General features: G+C 53.2%; 5 protein-coding genes across 5 annotated transcripts; 4 read left to right on the forward strand and 1 right to left on the reverse strand.

Moving 5' to 3' along the window:
* Window positions 1-590: 590 nt before the first annotated feature.
* Window positions 591-2,781, forward strand: PG985_005064 (ring finger domain protein; the record flags this gene model as incomplete). The annotated part of the gene is made up of 6 exons (XM_066824833.1): window positions 591-807; window positions 1,203-1,271; window positions 1,420-1,536; window positions 2,033-2,180; window positions 2,259-2,329; window positions 2,423-2,781. 6 exons carry the CDS (start codon window positions 591-593, stop codon window positions 2,779-2,781), a joined length of 981 nt encoding a protein of 326 aa, XP_066687993.1.
* A 2,222-nt stretch (window positions 2,782-5,003) lies between these two features.
* On the forward strand, window positions 5,004-8,121 carry PG985_005065 (Vacuolar protein-sorting protein BRO1; the record flags this gene model as incomplete). The annotated part of the gene is made up of 3 exons (XM_066824834.1): window positions 5,004-5,711; window positions 5,765-6,916; window positions 6,967-8,121. 3 exons carry the CDS (start codon window positions 5,004-5,006, stop codon window positions 8,119-8,121), a joined length of 3,015 nt encoding a protein of 1,004 aa, XP_066687994.1.
* A 1,815-nt stretch (window positions 8,122-9,936) lies between these two features.
* PG985_005066 (uncharacterized protein) lies at window positions 9,937-11,138 on the reverse strand (the record flags this gene model as incomplete). The annotated part of the gene is made up of 2 exons (XM_066824835.1): window positions 9,937-10,938; window positions 11,130-11,138. The coding sequence occupies 2 exons, from the start codon at window positions 11,136-11,138 to the stop codon at window positions 9,937-9,939; spliced, it is 1,011 nt and encodes a 336-aa protein (XP_066687995.1).
* A 786-nt stretch (window positions 11,139-11,924) lies between these two features.
* PG985_005067 (uncharacterized protein) lies at window positions 11,925-13,757 on the forward strand (the record flags this gene model as incomplete). The annotated part of the gene is made up of 5 exons (XM_066824836.1): window positions 11,925-12,179; window positions 12,241-13,153; window positions 13,210-13,351; window positions 13,409-13,630; window positions 13,694-13,757. The coding sequence occupies 5 exons, from the start codon at window positions 11,925-11,927 to the stop codon at window positions 13,755-13,757; spliced, it is 1,596 nt and encodes a 531-aa protein (XP_066687996.1).
* A 688-nt stretch (window positions 13,758-14,445) lies between these two features.
* Window positions 14,446-15,648, forward strand: PG985_005068 (uncharacterized protein; the record flags this gene model as incomplete). Its single annotated transcript, XM_066824837.1, has 1 exon — window positions 14,446-15,648. The coding sequence occupies one exon, from the start codon at window positions 14,446-14,448 to the stop codon at window positions 15,646-15,648; it is 1,203 nt and encodes a 400-aa protein (XP_066687997.1).
* Between the last annotated feature and the right edge of the window lie 52 nt (window positions 15,649-15,700).

The following is a 15,700-nucleotide window of genomic DNA, read 5'->3' on the forward strand; positions in this document are numbered from 1 at the left end:
TGAGACCGGCAATTCGTTATGCTCGTTCACAGTAGTCTATTGCGTTGTCTGAATTCCCCACGTGTAGAATGTTACGACCTACATTGGGCACACATTATTCGTACACTTCACTCCGTGTCGTCTGCTGCCAAGACGATCCGTAGCAACACTGCACGTATATTAACCCATGTCATCCCACCGCATTCACCATTGCCAAGATACAGAAACAACTTTCTTGCTGTAGTTGAATACCACTTTGTATTAGCCATGAACTATTGGCCCATGGTGATCACTCCAGACGATGATAAGCTTTCATCCGCCAGGGATACAGCAGAGTAATAAGGTCTTACTAAGGCTGATGCGTCCGGATAGAGATCAACAGCTACATATCATCATCATTTGCCACGCCTCTTTCGAAGGGGTCTGACTCGCAAACATGTTTGGCACCTCATGGCTCGAAGTTCGTCGGTATGTCTGTTGGGTATTACTGCCATCTGGCCTTCCGGCGCATATCAACCCAAAACTCCACGCCATGAGTATCGTGTCGGGGAAATAGGCGATATCTCCCCTTCTAAAAAAAAACAAATGGATAAGCATACTCGTTTGTCGTGATGCTGCTTCGACGAGGCATCTTCGACTTCCATGGCGCACCGCCCGTATTCCAGAGAGCAACGGCCAGGCCTGGTACGGTCGCTGATGCCGGCCCCCCCGGCGAGACAGTGGTCGATCGTGGCCTTTCGCATTTCGAAGCACCGGAACCGATCGCGGCTCGCATGATTAGTGTGGCCGTCGCCATCTTCGCGGCTAGCCTATGCTTGGCATTCTTCAGTCAGTCCCATGGTCCCCCAAAGCTGGTGTATACAGGCAACCTACATATATATCTATATATACATCATACGACGATGCATCTGACCACACTCGGGGACTACTATAGTAATGCGGTACATCACCATCCCAAGCTTTCGAAAGCTTCCCTACATCGTGTGGCGTACGTTGTCGAGACTATGATTCTCTTCTTCTCCTCTCCGTGGCATATCGCCAATACGCGTGTTTCACATGAGTACTGATACTCGGGTGCCACAGTGGTGCTTGCTGTCTACGGTGATTCCTTTTTGTTCGTGCTTGGATCTACCATGTTGCAGTTCGGCATGCCCCTTGGCACGCATATCACGGCTTGCCGGGTCGCCACTGTGATGTGCATATGTTTTTACGTATCTACGAAGGTAAGGCACGGTCCACCATCGTACACGCTGTCGCAGCCGCTGATATTCCCTGTGACTTGAGAGCAGATGGTAAGTCAGGATGAGACAGGGCTCGCCTGTAAGCGGTCAATAGGGTAGGGGGCGTTCGGCCATGCTCACTCATCTCCCATGTTCAGTTGATTTACTTGTTCTTGGTCGACCGGTCGGTTAGTTCATACCTACCCCCTCTCGTATCCAGTGACTGTCAACAGCTCACGCAGCAACCACTCTACGATTTCGAAGCACATCGTCAGGGGTACGGTAAAACGACGTTTCAAGTCCCGGCTTTACATCTTCAACGCCATCTTCCTCATAGGTACGTTGCTCCTATTGCCGCACGTGCGGTGCTGAGTTGCAGAGAACCCAGAGAACCCATACTGACAATAGCGTCGTGCGAGAATAGGGGGTTATATCGTAGTCGCCACCATGTTCCTCATCTAGTATGAACGCTCGCTCCTCATTTTCCCCTTTGCTTATAGAATTTCTATATGGCAAGATCTCGACTGATGCATCTTTTTCCGAAGCCGGGTAAACTATCTCGAGAATGGATTATGTGTGATTGGAATTCACAAGGGCGCCGTGTACCCAGCCATTATCCTTGACGTTTTCATTAGTGTGAGTTGGTAGCTACGAGGACACGCCTGTCCAGTAATGGGCATTCTCCGGTCCCCTTGGCAAGAATAGCAAAACCAATTCTGAGTTACTTGACGACAGTTTTACCTGACGAGCACATTCCTGACTCCAATAATAAGTTAAGCCATCTGCTCCTTTTCCGCAAATACTGGCATAATCAATCTCATAAATGTACTCAGAATCCTGCTCCTTCAAACTCAAGTGGTCCGACGGGACCATAGGTCTTGAGGCGACGAGCCTCGTTAGCCAGGAAATCAATACTCGCCTGAGAAAGCTGACAGTCAGGGCGTTCTTCGGATCCCTCTTTACCCTGACCAGCACATCGACGTACGTATCCTCACCTATAGAGTAATGGGCGGCAGTATCTGGGTAGTGTCCGTGGAGGGTAACCTCTCCTGCGTACAGAAACCTTATAGCGCTGATGTTGCTTGAGGGAGAGCCTGCGTGGCTTTGCTTGCTATCATGCAAGACCGATGGTAAGCCCACACCGGTTTTCCTGGCCGCCTCCTCCTGAAGCAAACTCCTTGATGTGAAATCGGACTTGATTTGTTCTCTGATATTTGGCCAAGTTGGATCTGCTGACAGGAGTCTTGCGCTAGTGCTCGTATGCACGGTGGTTATGTACTGGATCACCACCATCGACGACGACCTGATGAGGGACGCGGGCGCCTCGAGAAGGGAGTACGCCCCTGCCACGGCCATGAGCCAACTGATGTCGTCCGCGAGGGGAAGAGAACTTAATAGCAGGCGCGCCGGCGTGCCCCCGATCGTCATCATCCCTCCCACGCCACAATTCCCCAATAATGAACGGTTTGGGCCGGGAAGCTTGGATACCACGCCGACGCCTTTGCCAACGGCATACCGGGGGGTTCTGCCAAGTGATCCTCCGCACGAAGATAAGGGCAAGGGAGCTGCTGTGTATAACTGAGTAGTGGCTCGGTGTGTATGGTCTATGTAAGATAAAGGCGCAAATAACATGGCGTTGGAATCGAGGCGCATCCTCAGTGAATTATAGGTACTTATTTATTATATTAATTGTAATACAGCTACACGTGAATATCTTACACCGCTACGATTTGTACGAAGTATTCATCCTAGGGTAAGAAGGTAAAATTGAATATCATTACTTTACCCTCACCGAGAATTGCCATCGATGCATAGTATACAGTGGTTGATCTCCATGAAGCCAATGATTGGTCCTACGTGCTGCATTCCATGATCTGATAGCCGCGGCCGCAGAAACGGCCGCCGCCTGCGATCTCCTGGGCTCTTCTTTAACACCCCCCCCCCGTTTCCCGTTCCCGCTTTTACCGCCCGGTGCCGCGCATTGCATCGCATTGCCCAGATGGTGTAGTGGCACAGGCCCAGGCAACGGCAATAAGAAAGGAGAGAAGAAAGGGTACTTGGTGAATGCGGCCAACTTCATATGACCGACAACGATACGGGCGCGCGCTAAAGCATTTCGCGGTTGTCCCCTCCCTTCTCCCCCGGTCTCCATCTGTCCCTCACCTGACCTTGTCCAGCCCAAAGGAGGACAGACAGACAGACTTTTCAATGCCCGAGATGCCTCTCGCTCGCTGATGGGTCGACGGGCGGGCGGTTAACACTAGAGGCCGGTCGATTGGCCCCGACCAATAGGGCTGCAGAAATGCCGTACAACGGCTCTCCTTGGGTTTGTCACTGCGCATAAGTGTCTGAAGCTAGTACTTGACATGCAACGATGCATGCACATGCTTCTTAGTGAGCCCCGTGTAAGTGAACCGATCAATTGGATGGTTTGCACACATCTACAGAAACAATTCCTGTCTCGCACCTCTGAGCCTAGCAATGTTGAACAGAAGATAGATACAGCAGTGATAGATCACTGCTGCCTAAACTGATAGCGAAAAGCCCAATGTCGCGATAGGTATGATGCGAGGAGTCGGTGAGGGAGTGTTTGTGAGGTTGGGCCGATGTGATTCAATTGATGACCGAATGGCGGCAGGAGAAGCAGTCGTCCACTGCGACCCTGGGCTTACTTTTGGGCTTACAGGGGAGACGACCCCGCCAAAGCGACAGGGAAGGTTTTCTGCTTTGGTGAGCGGCTGGGCGGCTTTGCCCACCAGGGAAGTGGTGCAAGGAGGGGTCTAGCAGCAAAGTACCAGTGCGATGCAGCGGCTATTTTCCTGCGTTTTTCCTGGTGAGATCCTATGCCCGCCCATCTATCCCATCCATCCCGTCAATCCCGCTTGCTTCAACATGGAACCAAGCGACTGGGCCCCTCGCTGGGAATCATGGCTGCCTCGGAATCTCGAGCCTCCTTCAGTCCATACCTGAACGTCTAGACGCGCCGCGTCAGTTCATGCGTCAGTCCCTTCGTCGACTATATTGCTGACCATCCCTGAATTACTACACCCTCTTGCCATTCTTCAGCGGGACCAAAAGTGTTTGCTGTGTGACCTATTGCATCCGAGATAGACAGTTCAATACAAATACTTGGCTACATCCTTGAGAAGTGAAGTCCAAACCTTGATCCAGAAGCCGTCTTTTAGGTTGCCTACTTTACCTAATTGCTGGACCCTTGCACCGCTGCCGTCATCCTAGCAGCCCAGCTACTGCTCCAACCACTACTAACCTTAGCACACAAGTCAGGTCAGAGGCCAGCTAGCGACATACAACAACTACGACGAACAAAACATAAACCAATCTCACCAACTCCGACAACATGGTTTCTCGATCTGCACCTCTTCCGAATTGCCACCATAGACGCGAATAATCTGGTCGCTAATCACGTTTATGCGCCTTGCATTGTTTTTCCTGTATACAAATAACCCTGGTATCGACAAGTCAGCATACTTACAGTACCTACATACTTACCTAACACATTGGCACATGTTACTACATATCCCCCGTAACAGTGACCCTCTAAATCGACGCCTCCGAATCCCCACCCTGCATTGCCCCACGACACGATAACGTCCTACTCCAACCTCGCATTGAACGAACTGGCCAGAAAAGCAATTCTGCCATAGCTACATGGGTCCTCGGTATTGAAAACACCTAACGCTCGTGGAAGGGACGGAACGGTCTGCTCTCTAGTCCTTGCTTCATAACCATCGGGGGGACTAGTTGCTTGCTATTTGGACTTTGATCGCCCGTCGCACGCCCACCATGGCGCAAACGCCCATGCTTTCGGTGCCGCTCAAGGCTACCAACGAAATCGACTGGATCTCGCCTCTCAAGGGATACATCCGGGACACATATGGGGACGATCCAGAACGATACGCCGAAGAATGCCAGACCCTACATCGCTTGCGACAGGACATGAGGGGCGCTGGCAAGGACAGCACCGCCGGTCGAGACCTACTATACCGATACTACGGACAGCTCGAGCTGTTGGACCTGCGCTTCCCCGTCGACGAACAGCATATCAAGATTTCGTTCACGTGGTTCGATGCCTTCACGCACAAGGCGACGTCGCAATACTCCCTCGCCTTCGAAAAGGCCTCCATAATCTTCAACATCTCCGCCGTCCTGTCTTGCCATGCCGCAAACCAGACAAGGTCCGAGGAGTCGGGGCTCAAGGCCGCCTACCACTCCTTTCAGGCCTCGGCTGGCATGTTTACCTATATAAACGAGAACTTCCTGCATGCGCCCTCGTCCGACCTGAGTAGAGATACTGTCAAGACCCTGATCAGCATCACGCTCGCTCAAGCGCAGGAAATATTTCTCGAGAAGCAGATTGGTGATCAGAAGAAAGTCGCATTGCTTGCCAAGCTTGCAGGCCAGGCAGCATATCTTTACTCCCAGGCTCTCGAGGGCATACAGGAGAATGTGAATAAGGCTATCTTCGAGAAGGTTTGGATGTTGTTCGTCCAGGTAAGTTGGAGGTGCAAGCCAGTTTGCGCAGCACGGGGTACTGACTTTCACAGATCAAACACGGCCTCCTGAATGCGCAAGCGCAATACTTCCAGGCCATGGCCGACGCGGAGGCAAATCAACATGGTGTCGCTGTAGGCCGACTCACTACAGCGGAGGTTTTCGCCAAGGAAGCAAACAAGACCGCCACGAACTTCCCCAGCTCTATGCCGCCAAGCGCGAACCTAAGCGCGGACACTGGCAGTCTTCTTCAAGAAATCACCAAGCGGAATCTCAGTACCATTCAGAGCAAACTCCGGGAGATGACGAAGGACAACGACTTCATTTATCATCAGCCAGTTCCGGTTGAGGCTAGCCTGCCTCCGCTTTCGAAACTCCCAGCCGCGAAGCCGATCCCTGTTAGTGAGCTGTATGCCGGCCAGGATATCCAGAGGATAACCGGCCCCGACTTGTTCGCCAAGATTGTTCCTTTGGCTGTGACGGAGTCGGCAAGTCTGTACGACGAGGAGAAAGCGAAGCTGGTACGGGCAGAGACAGAAAGAGTCGATCTTGCTAATGGCGAAATGGCCGCCAGTCTGGATTACCTAAGGCTTCCTGGGGCACTGCAAGTTCTAAAAGGGGGTTTCGACCAAGATATCATGCCCGATGAGGACTTCAGAACATGGTGTGATGATGTTGCAGGCCACGAGAATCCCATATCCATCTTTGATACGCTGAGGATAGATAAGGATTCTATTGTGACTGTGCTGGACAGGAGCACGAAGCAGCTGGATATGGAAGAAAGTGTCTGCGAGAAGATGCGGTCCAAATACGAGGGCGAGTGGACGCAGCAGCCCAGCTCACGGTTGACCACAACCCTCAGGGGTAATGTCCGGAACTATAGGGAAGCTTTGGACGAGGCGGCGAGGAGCGATGGGCAACTTTACGCCAAGTTTCGGCAGAATGAGACGGACTTTGAGGAAATGCGAGTAGCTGCGCAAAGTGGCGATGTAGATTCGCTGTTCCAACGAGCCGTGGCCAAAGTGAGAGCCAAGTCGAGCAATGCTACGAGCCCGTCGGGGGTAGCGCCGAACTTGCTCGATGACGACTTTGAAGATGGGAGCCTTAGCGTCATGGAGCAGATCAACCGAGTTGAAGAGATTCTGAAGAAGCTGAACCTGATCAAGCGAGAACGCAACCAAGTATTAAAGGATCTCAAAGAAAAGGTACGGTGCGAGTCCAACTCACTCTAGAAGGACTGGGCTGACAATCACAGGTTCACAACGACGACATCTCGCAGATCCTCATCCTCAACAAGAAATCCATTCCCAACTATGAACAGCAACTATTCCAGACGGAGCTGGAGAAGTTCCGGCCACATCAGAGCCGACTTCTCCAAGCGAACCATAAGCAAGCATCTCTTATGAAGGAACTGACGGCCACCTTCAACAGTCTCCTCCAGGACAAACGCGTGCGAGCAGAGCAGAGCAAGTACGAGTCTATACAGCGCCAACGGGCTTCTGTCGTAAACAAGTACAAGCGGGCTTACCAGGAGTTCCTCGACCTCGAAGCGGGTCTTCAAAGCGCCAAGCGATGGTATACCGAAATGAAGGAGACAGTTGATAGCCTTGAGAAGAACGTCGAGACGTTTGTTAATAACCGACGCTCTGAGGGTGGTCAGCTCTTGAGCCAGATCGAACAGGACCAGGCGTCTAATAAGAGCCAGCAAGCCGAGGCTGAACGCGAACGCCTGCGTGGCCTGATGGAGCGCATGTCGATGGATCCTTCAACATCTACGTCCCCCAAGCCCAACTCACAGAGGCCAACACCTTCGCCCCTGAACTTTACACAAAGCAGCACTCCACGTTACCCTCAAGCCAGTTTCACCGGCCAGTATCAGGTTCCTACCTCGCCTCCTCCCATGCAAACCCAATACCCTTCTTTCTCCAGCCCACCGCCAGCATCGTCATTCTCTCCAACCCCCCAGTCGCAGAATCAAGCCTTTGGCCAGCAGGCATACAATCCAGGCAGCTGGGGGCGCAATCCTGGGCCGACGTCTCCACCTCCGACACAGACAAGCTTCGGCATGGGGGTTGGCGGAAGGGGACCGGCCTCGCCTCCGCCCCAGCAGACCTCTTTCCAGCACAACCAATACAGCACCTACGGTAACCCCCAGGCGCAGCAGCCACAGCAGAACAACCAGCATCAGCAGGGTCAACAATACATGCCTCCGGGTTTCGTTCCGCCACCGCCGCCTCCGGGGCCGCCGCCTTTGGGCCCCCAGCAGGTCCACTATGCACAGCAACAACAGCAGCAGCAGCAGCAGCAGGCGCCTCATGACTACGGATATGGAAACCAGCAGCAGCCTAGAACTACACAACCTCAACAGAGCCAGAATGACCCCTGGGCGGGCTTGAGTGCGTGGAAGTAGTGGAGGAAGAGACTGCTGGAATCGATATATAGCATTGGTCTGCTCGGCTCTAGAGGATGTGCGTACAAGTCGAAGACGTGATTCGTGGGTTAATTGCTTCCAAGCGAGCAATTGGGATCGATGATAAAACGGCTGATGTGTGAGCCCGACCGAAAGTGCGAAATCCGAGTTCTATAGTTCCTAGATAGATGGCCGTGTCATTAGATGCTGATGGACCTGGTAATGAAATTTATGAATCTGAATAACCCTTGATGCTCGCTTGATGGGCAGTGAGACTTGATCAGTGCAGATAACGCAGCCATCATCTAGTTATATCAGTTCCACATCGTAGGAGTGGGACAAGAAGGAGCTGAGTTACCCTTTCCTTTGACCAATGTCTACATATTGCGTGTAATGTGGCCACCCGTTCTTGGACGGGTTTGGTGAGGCATGATCAGCTGCCCTTCAGCTGTACTGGTAATAAAACTAGTACCATCTTGCCTCATGATCGGAAAAACTCCAGTCAGCAAAGGTTTGGTAGATGTAAGCCGCATAGGACGATCCCAGTTCTACATCTGCTCGCTGATCCTCGGATGTCAGGGGAGGAAGTAGCATTTTGAGTAACTTGGGACCATATTGCCAACTCCTTAGTGAATGGCGTTGATCCAAGCTTGCGGTCCATTTTTTAGGTCTTCTATTCAAGTTGTAATTTTCTATATACCATGGCTCGTCGGCAGTTGCATCAACGAAAGGAATAGCAGAACAGCCACGGTTGCCACCGGTTCATCAAGCCATAAGATCGAAAGCCCGGTATCAGTTTGGGAGAGGGAAATTTTCCGAAGTGATCAGTAAAATCCACAGGGTGAGTTGTTCCCAAATCGGGCAAAAGTCGTCTATCATGATGACATGCTGTCTGTTGAATGTAGGTCTGAAGTTGTTCTACGATTCGAAATCCTGGTATGCCGGAGTAGCAGGATGTGGGAGCGGGCTTGCTAGGTGTCCCCTAAGGATGTCAGTGAGATACAAAAGATTCGTGTGGCATGTATTCAATGTGTATGAGTATGTTCAGATATGTTGGTGGACGGTAATTTGTCTAATGATTTACATGTGCGGGTTGAAGAGGAGGCGAGGCTGAAGTTGAAGGACGAGTGACAACACTGCGGTTCTCAAGGTATGGCATGGGCGCAGCAAGGAAGCTCATAAGTGAGATGAAAGCATACAAGTTCTTACCTGCCCACGAGACAGAATGCCACAGCTTCGGGCCTGAGTGGCAATTGATACTCAGTACAGGTGCGTAGGTAGCTGGCAGCAAGTTCATGGGAGGGGGGAGGGGGCATGCTCAACCACCAGCCAGCTACCACCCACTAACCACTATTCACCAAAGCTGTAGAGGTAGACAGATAGGTCCCAATAACAGGACAGCTTTTCAACCAGCAAGTCAGTCGAAGTACCACGGAGCAATGGCCGAGTGGTAAGGAACGCGGAACAGACAACCACCCCCGCCTCCATCTCTTCGAACAAGAGAAACGTAAGCTCCCTCTAACCACCAATCCCAGAAAAGCAACCACACAGAACAATCAAACCACGACCGACTCGACTCCCTAGACCGGAATGGTAACCCGTAAACAACTAAATACCCGGAAGACAGAGCACCATGAAATGGTGGCATGGCCTGTCTAGGAACCCAGCGTGGTTCAGAAGGGGGCGCGACAGTCTAGTACAGCTGGGTCGGGCCTGAGGGGACTTGCTCCGAGTTTCCCTTTTTGTTGTTTCTTTTGACTTATTTTCTATCCTCTTCTTCTTCTTTAAGCACGCAAGTAGTGATGCATTGTTTTCTCACGAAGACACTCTGACGATAATCTTGCCCCTCGAACGCGACGAGTTCATCCTGTCAAACGCATCCTTGACTTCTTCGAAGCCAAAGGTATTATCGATGAAGATCTTCTCCTTGGGCAAACGCAGGACCCCTTCCAGGTTAGGATATTCAACCTCAAGATTGATGCAGGTGTAGGAGGGACCGAGACCAGCCCTTCCCAGAAGAGCACGAAGAACCATTTGCGGATTCCACAAGTAGACAACTCTGCCCCCTATCGCCAAGCGACTCGTCTTGTCGCCGCAGACGGTGACATACCTCCTGGCCAATCCCAGACACTCGACACCCCCGACAAAATCGAGAATAGCATCAGGAGCGAATGCTTTGACCTGCTCGGATACCTCGGTGGTGGTGTAATCGATGACTGTGTCCACGCCCATGCTGCGAACGTGGTCCGCGTTCTTGCCGGAGCAGGTTGCCGCCACCTGCCACCCGCGCTGCTTGGCAATGTATGCGGCGTAGATGCCGCAGCTAGAGCTGCCGCCCAGGATGGCGATCTTGCCCCCATGAATGGGCACCCATGCCGCGGCCCTGGCAATGCAGGTTTGGGCCGTGACCCAAACCAGCGGCACGGCGGCGGCCTGCTCCCAAGACCAATCAGCCGGTTTGGGCAGCACGACGGACGACTTGACATCGATCTGAACAACCTCTTGGAGCGTCCCCTCGGGTAGGAAAGGAGCAACTCCAAACACTTCGTCGCCGACTTTGAAGCCGGAGCTGGTCCCCGCTTCCTCGACTACGCCCGAGAAGTCCTCGCCCACTCCTTTGTTGGCCCTGATCACCGCTGCTGGGATGTAGGGCCACAGGGGGTTTCCCATAAGCTGCGCATCGACGGGGTTGAGAGGAGGCGGCCTTGACGCGGACACGGAGCTGCTCCGGCTTGAGCGGTGCTTTGTAAGGCGGGATCGTCGTCTTCTGGAGGGCGGCTGGGTAGCCGCCGTTGGTGTAGGTCCAGGCCTCCATGCCTGAAAATGTGTGTCTATTGTTAACGAGACTAGCTGTAGTTTGCTATTCTCGAATAGATGAATCAAGGTAATCACACATTACTATGGAAGGCTCTGTTAAGTGCAGTTGACTTCCACAACGTCGCCACATTCTTGACGACATGTAGGCGGGCCGCTGTTCATACCCATAAATCCCCCACAATCATTGTTACCTTACCCATGTTGTCGATCCGAGCCGGGTGCCAAAGCCTCGGCTCATCGATATGGCGGTGGACTACATACCATGTCTAACTTTCTCTGTTGATGATAGCCCTGCTGGGCCATTGACGTGGGATTATGCATTTGAGTGGCTTCGGCCTGCAGGCGCAAACGTAGATCTGCCGCAGTAGGTTGTTCAGCAATTGGCTAAAGTGTTGAGCTTCTTATCTCCGAAAGTTGGTGAAACAGTCGGTACATGAAACACAAACACGAGGCGATAGGCACGGCCGGCGGAACAGGCGACCATAAAACCACCCTACTGCCTGTTGGACGCCCGGCGTTCTTGTTGTCTGAGATCGATCGCGGCCTATCCTGTCATGTCCTGTTTCTAAGTCTCGACTTGGGGAGCTGCGTCGACTTGTTGCGACCTCATTAGCCTACATAAGGTATTGAAGTAAGCAGGTACAAGAAAGCCGCCAACTGCATGTGTGAGCCTCTCGTCATTACTCGGTTCCTTAAGTCCGTACGCCCCGCAGGTAACACTTGCGGGTGCAGGAGCGCTGGAGCAGTGGAGTTATGTAGAACCCCGCGCTCGCTAATCCGAACCTTAGATCCGATGGACTGCTTATATAGACGTAAGGTCCGACCTAGCTGCAGCAAGCATGTGAGCAACATGAACCGTTGAGGGCTCGTCCAAGGACTGGCACCTATCTTTCCCATCTCCAGTTTCGTGTCTACGACCACAGACACCATCAGTCAGTCAGTCGCCTGGATTGGTTATCTCACAGTCCCAATACAAGCCCGTCAACATGGTCTCGCTGACAGACCTTCCTCCCGAGGTCATTCACAATGTTCTGCAATACGTTGACCCGAGCGACTTGGCTTTTGTGCCCCGGGTGTGCCAGGCCCTCCTTCACTCGGTTCGGGGCAACGCCATGCTCTTCAAGCATGTCTATCTAGCACACTTCGACAAGCCCGCCCGGAACAACGTCAATTGGGAGCAGAATCTCAAAGATCTTGTACGCTTACAGGTCGTTTGCGGTCGGCCCGGTGTCCAGTCCAAAGTATGTCTGCTTCCCTTTATGCCTGCTGTGCCAAGAACTAGGTCGCTGACTCCTATACCAGAGATCTGAATTGGCTTTCGTTCATGACACTGTCACCGAGGCGCTAAGAAATGCTTGTGTGGATGGTGAAAGAGCCACTTCGTCGACGACACACCCTTATTCCCGCAATGCCGTGTTACTCTCTAAGCTCTTTAGCTCCTATGAGAACCAGTACGCCTTTCTCGAGAGGTCTTTTCTCTACGAGAGGGCGCGTGCCGAACTTCCCCACTCGGGCACATTCTCATCGCCCCCGAAGAAAGAGCACCAGATGAGCGCCAAGTTGCATTGCTTGTATGGGGTGCCCATGCTCTACGCCCAACGCAGTCCCCACGAGACCCGGCAGGGAAAGATGTCTCCCTTTGCCTGCTCAAAGGTCTACGATATCAGGCAGTACACGCCACGCACCAGATGGGGCCCCTTTATGGACGATGGCTCTGATAGGGTCGACTGGGAGAAAGTAGAGGCTATCTTGTTAGTACTTGGAGCCAATTTGAAGGGTCTGGGCCTGAATTCTTTCCCCATCTGCAAGAATTTCTGGGATACCCCTTTCGCTGGTGTCTGGCCTGGCAGTTATCTCCCTCTGCCATTGGACGAAGAGGAGCCGGTCGATCAGAACCCTCTAGATTTACAGGATCCATACGGTGTCACAGGCACATGGCTCAGAGTGGTCTGCTTCCTGGATTACACAGACTTCTTTGACTTCAACTTCTCGGTCGAACAGGCGCTGCCTGCCAACATTCCCCGCCGTGCCATCGAATACGGAGAGGCCACCCGTCTTATTCTGATGAGGATCAGCGTTGATAGGATTGAGCCGCCGGGCCCCGACGATGGGCAAGACCTGCCGGTTGTCCACTTCAAGGGCGTTTCCCGTTCCTTGGACGATAGCTGGGACGAGAATGCGAATAGCGATCTAACAGGTGAGATCAACGCCAAAGGTATTTTCCTCACCTAAACATAGATCTGGACTTACTAATACAAGTGGGCGAGACAGGCACTGTAAGACTCACGCCGGAGGGCGAGGTCAGGTGGACCACGTTCTCCATCTTTAATGGCCAAGAGCGGTGGCGCAGCGAGAGCGTCCAACTTGGAGGAGTCAAGAGTGCCAAGGGGGTACTCGGCAACTGGTTCGACAAGTGAGTACTCGACGTGGCGTGACATGCGTATCCGAAAGTACTAACGCAAAGTGACAGGGACTTCGATCCACGAGGACCGACAGGTCCAACGGCCTTTTGGAAAATATCGGAAAGGAGCTCAGGCCAGACCGAGAACCAGCGCGACTTGCTTTACGCAGGCGGAGTGCTCACTGACAACCCTAACTACGACCCCGACTACGACTCTTCCGATGACCTTGACGTCGGGTCTGAAGATGGCTCTGATGGCGAGGACGAAGAAGAAGAAGACGATGAACTCAAGTAAGTCTTTAGTTCACTGTGGATGGCTGAGGAATCATGAAGTGTTAACTGAGTTCTTTTTAGTATCGAGATTGAGTTGCTCATTGGCGGAGGGGTGCGAATTGCAGACGCGTCATCATCACAGTAAATAACGGTCTGTGAAAGTCAATGGGGTCATCTACTTGATGTCCTGGAGGAGAGGAACATATCTTGATCGGTTGTATTTATTTATACTATCTAATGTGCCCCCCTCCCTGGGGCACCACTCATTCCAGTAGTGGAAAATGGATCATCACCAACACCATAGTAGAAAGAATATGCACATAAAACCTAAGCAGGTATTCAGTCACATACTCGTTTCTAGAAGGTGTAGACAAAGCATTCTGGGCGCAAGGGGGAAGACTCGTGTAGCTCCGCGTTCGGTATATCCCTTGTTGTTTCTTTGATGGGGTTTGTCTCCTTTATCTTGAACACCCGATCCAAAAAGTCGTTGATCTTTCTTCAAAGCAGCCAGTGACATTGTGGCTAGTTCTCCAGATTCTCCAAATTCAATTTTCTGGCCAATGATGGACGGTACACTAACAGTCGCGGAGCCCCCTGAGACCCCGGGGTCCTCTGATATTGTGACGTACTGGGACTTGTGGGAAGTAACCACTCGAAAGAGAACAGTCCAAGGTGAATTAGTGCAAGCCATACGAGAAAATGTACAGCCTGGGCATGAACTCTTGCCACAGTCGCTTGCGCCTGGCTTCGCCAGAGGCAATTGTTCGCCCCCAGAATGTACCATAACAACCTACCTGATCAGGGATTTTAACGGCTCCAGGCACACCATCGAGATGAAGACCGAGTACACCTCCCCCGACTGGTATTTATGGGAGCAGAGACAGCTGGCACCCTACCAGAAAACGGCCCTGAACACTGCCACAAATATCGCCAAGACGACACTCGACGTATTGGCTACCCAGGTCGCACCGAAAGTGGCAGTGACCCTCAAGCCCGTACGCAGTAAGGCCATGACACTCCTCGACATGATCGCGCGGAATTACAAAGAGATATTTCGCGCCTTTTTGGGGACTTCTTTGATCTTCCTCGCCGTTTCCATCCCGGTCATGTACGCAGCTTACCACACCCCGGACTCCATGCTCGACCGCGCCCTCGCGATCAACACCGAGGTAACATCGATTCTTCGAAACATCAGCGTGCGGGAAATGCCATTGCAGCGCATGGCCGAGGAAGTCTCCGGTAAGGATTCCCTGATTCGAAGCCTTGTAATCAGCAACCTGCCCGATAGAGCCGAAATAGCCACCCATATGCACGATGAACGGAACGCGCTGAAGTCGCTGGGCAAGGAGATTGAGGACTTGCGCTTCCAGGCGCAGTGGCTCGGCTTGGAAGTCTACAACACACACGAGAAGGCCCTCTTTTACCTGCGCCGCCGGTCCGACCTGCCCCGGTCGCGGCTGCACCGCTACTTCCTCCAGGTCCGGACGCCGACGCTCAAGGACATCCGCGAGGGGCTGGTGGACGAGCCCCTCCGGCTGTCGGACATGCTCGAGCTGCCCATCGACGTGGCCACGGCCATCGAGATGGACCTCGAGGCGCTGGCGCGGCAGCTGGAGCGCACCGAGTGGCACCTGGGCCGCAGCCAGCAGACGTGGGAGGGCGAGCTGCGCGCCCTGCACAACGCGACCATGGGCAGCTGGTGGAGCGGCTGGTGGTTCCGGGGCCCGTCCAAGGCGCACGAGCAGATGCTGCGCGACATCGAGACGGCCGCGATGGCGCGGAACCGGACCCGGGAGCTGCAGCAGCTGGTGGCGTCGGTGCCCGTCCGCGCCGTCCAGGAGGACCTGCGCCGGGCGCGCGCGGGGCTGCGCCTCGTGGAGGCGCCGGTGCCGCTGCTGGGGCTCAAGGTCTTCTTCTTCGCCGGCGTCACGGCCCGGCAGGAGGCCGCTGTCGAGCGGGTCGTGGAGCTGGCTTCGTTTTTCGATAGGCAGCCGCAGCTCCTGCCTGACGGCCTGTGGGGAGAAGAAGGATTGTAAATGTGGTTTTTATCCGTACCTACTTACTTTTGCATTGTGCTGGTCACTTGGG

This window comes from Apiospora marii (assembly GCF_038362585.1).
Source record: "Apiospora marii strain CBS 49790 chromosome Unknown utg000003l_segment0_segment0, whole genome shotgun sequence".
NCBI classification, from domain to species: Eukaryota; Fungi; Ascomycota; class Sordariomycetes; order Amphisphaeriales; family Apiosporaceae; genus Apiospora; species Apiospora marii.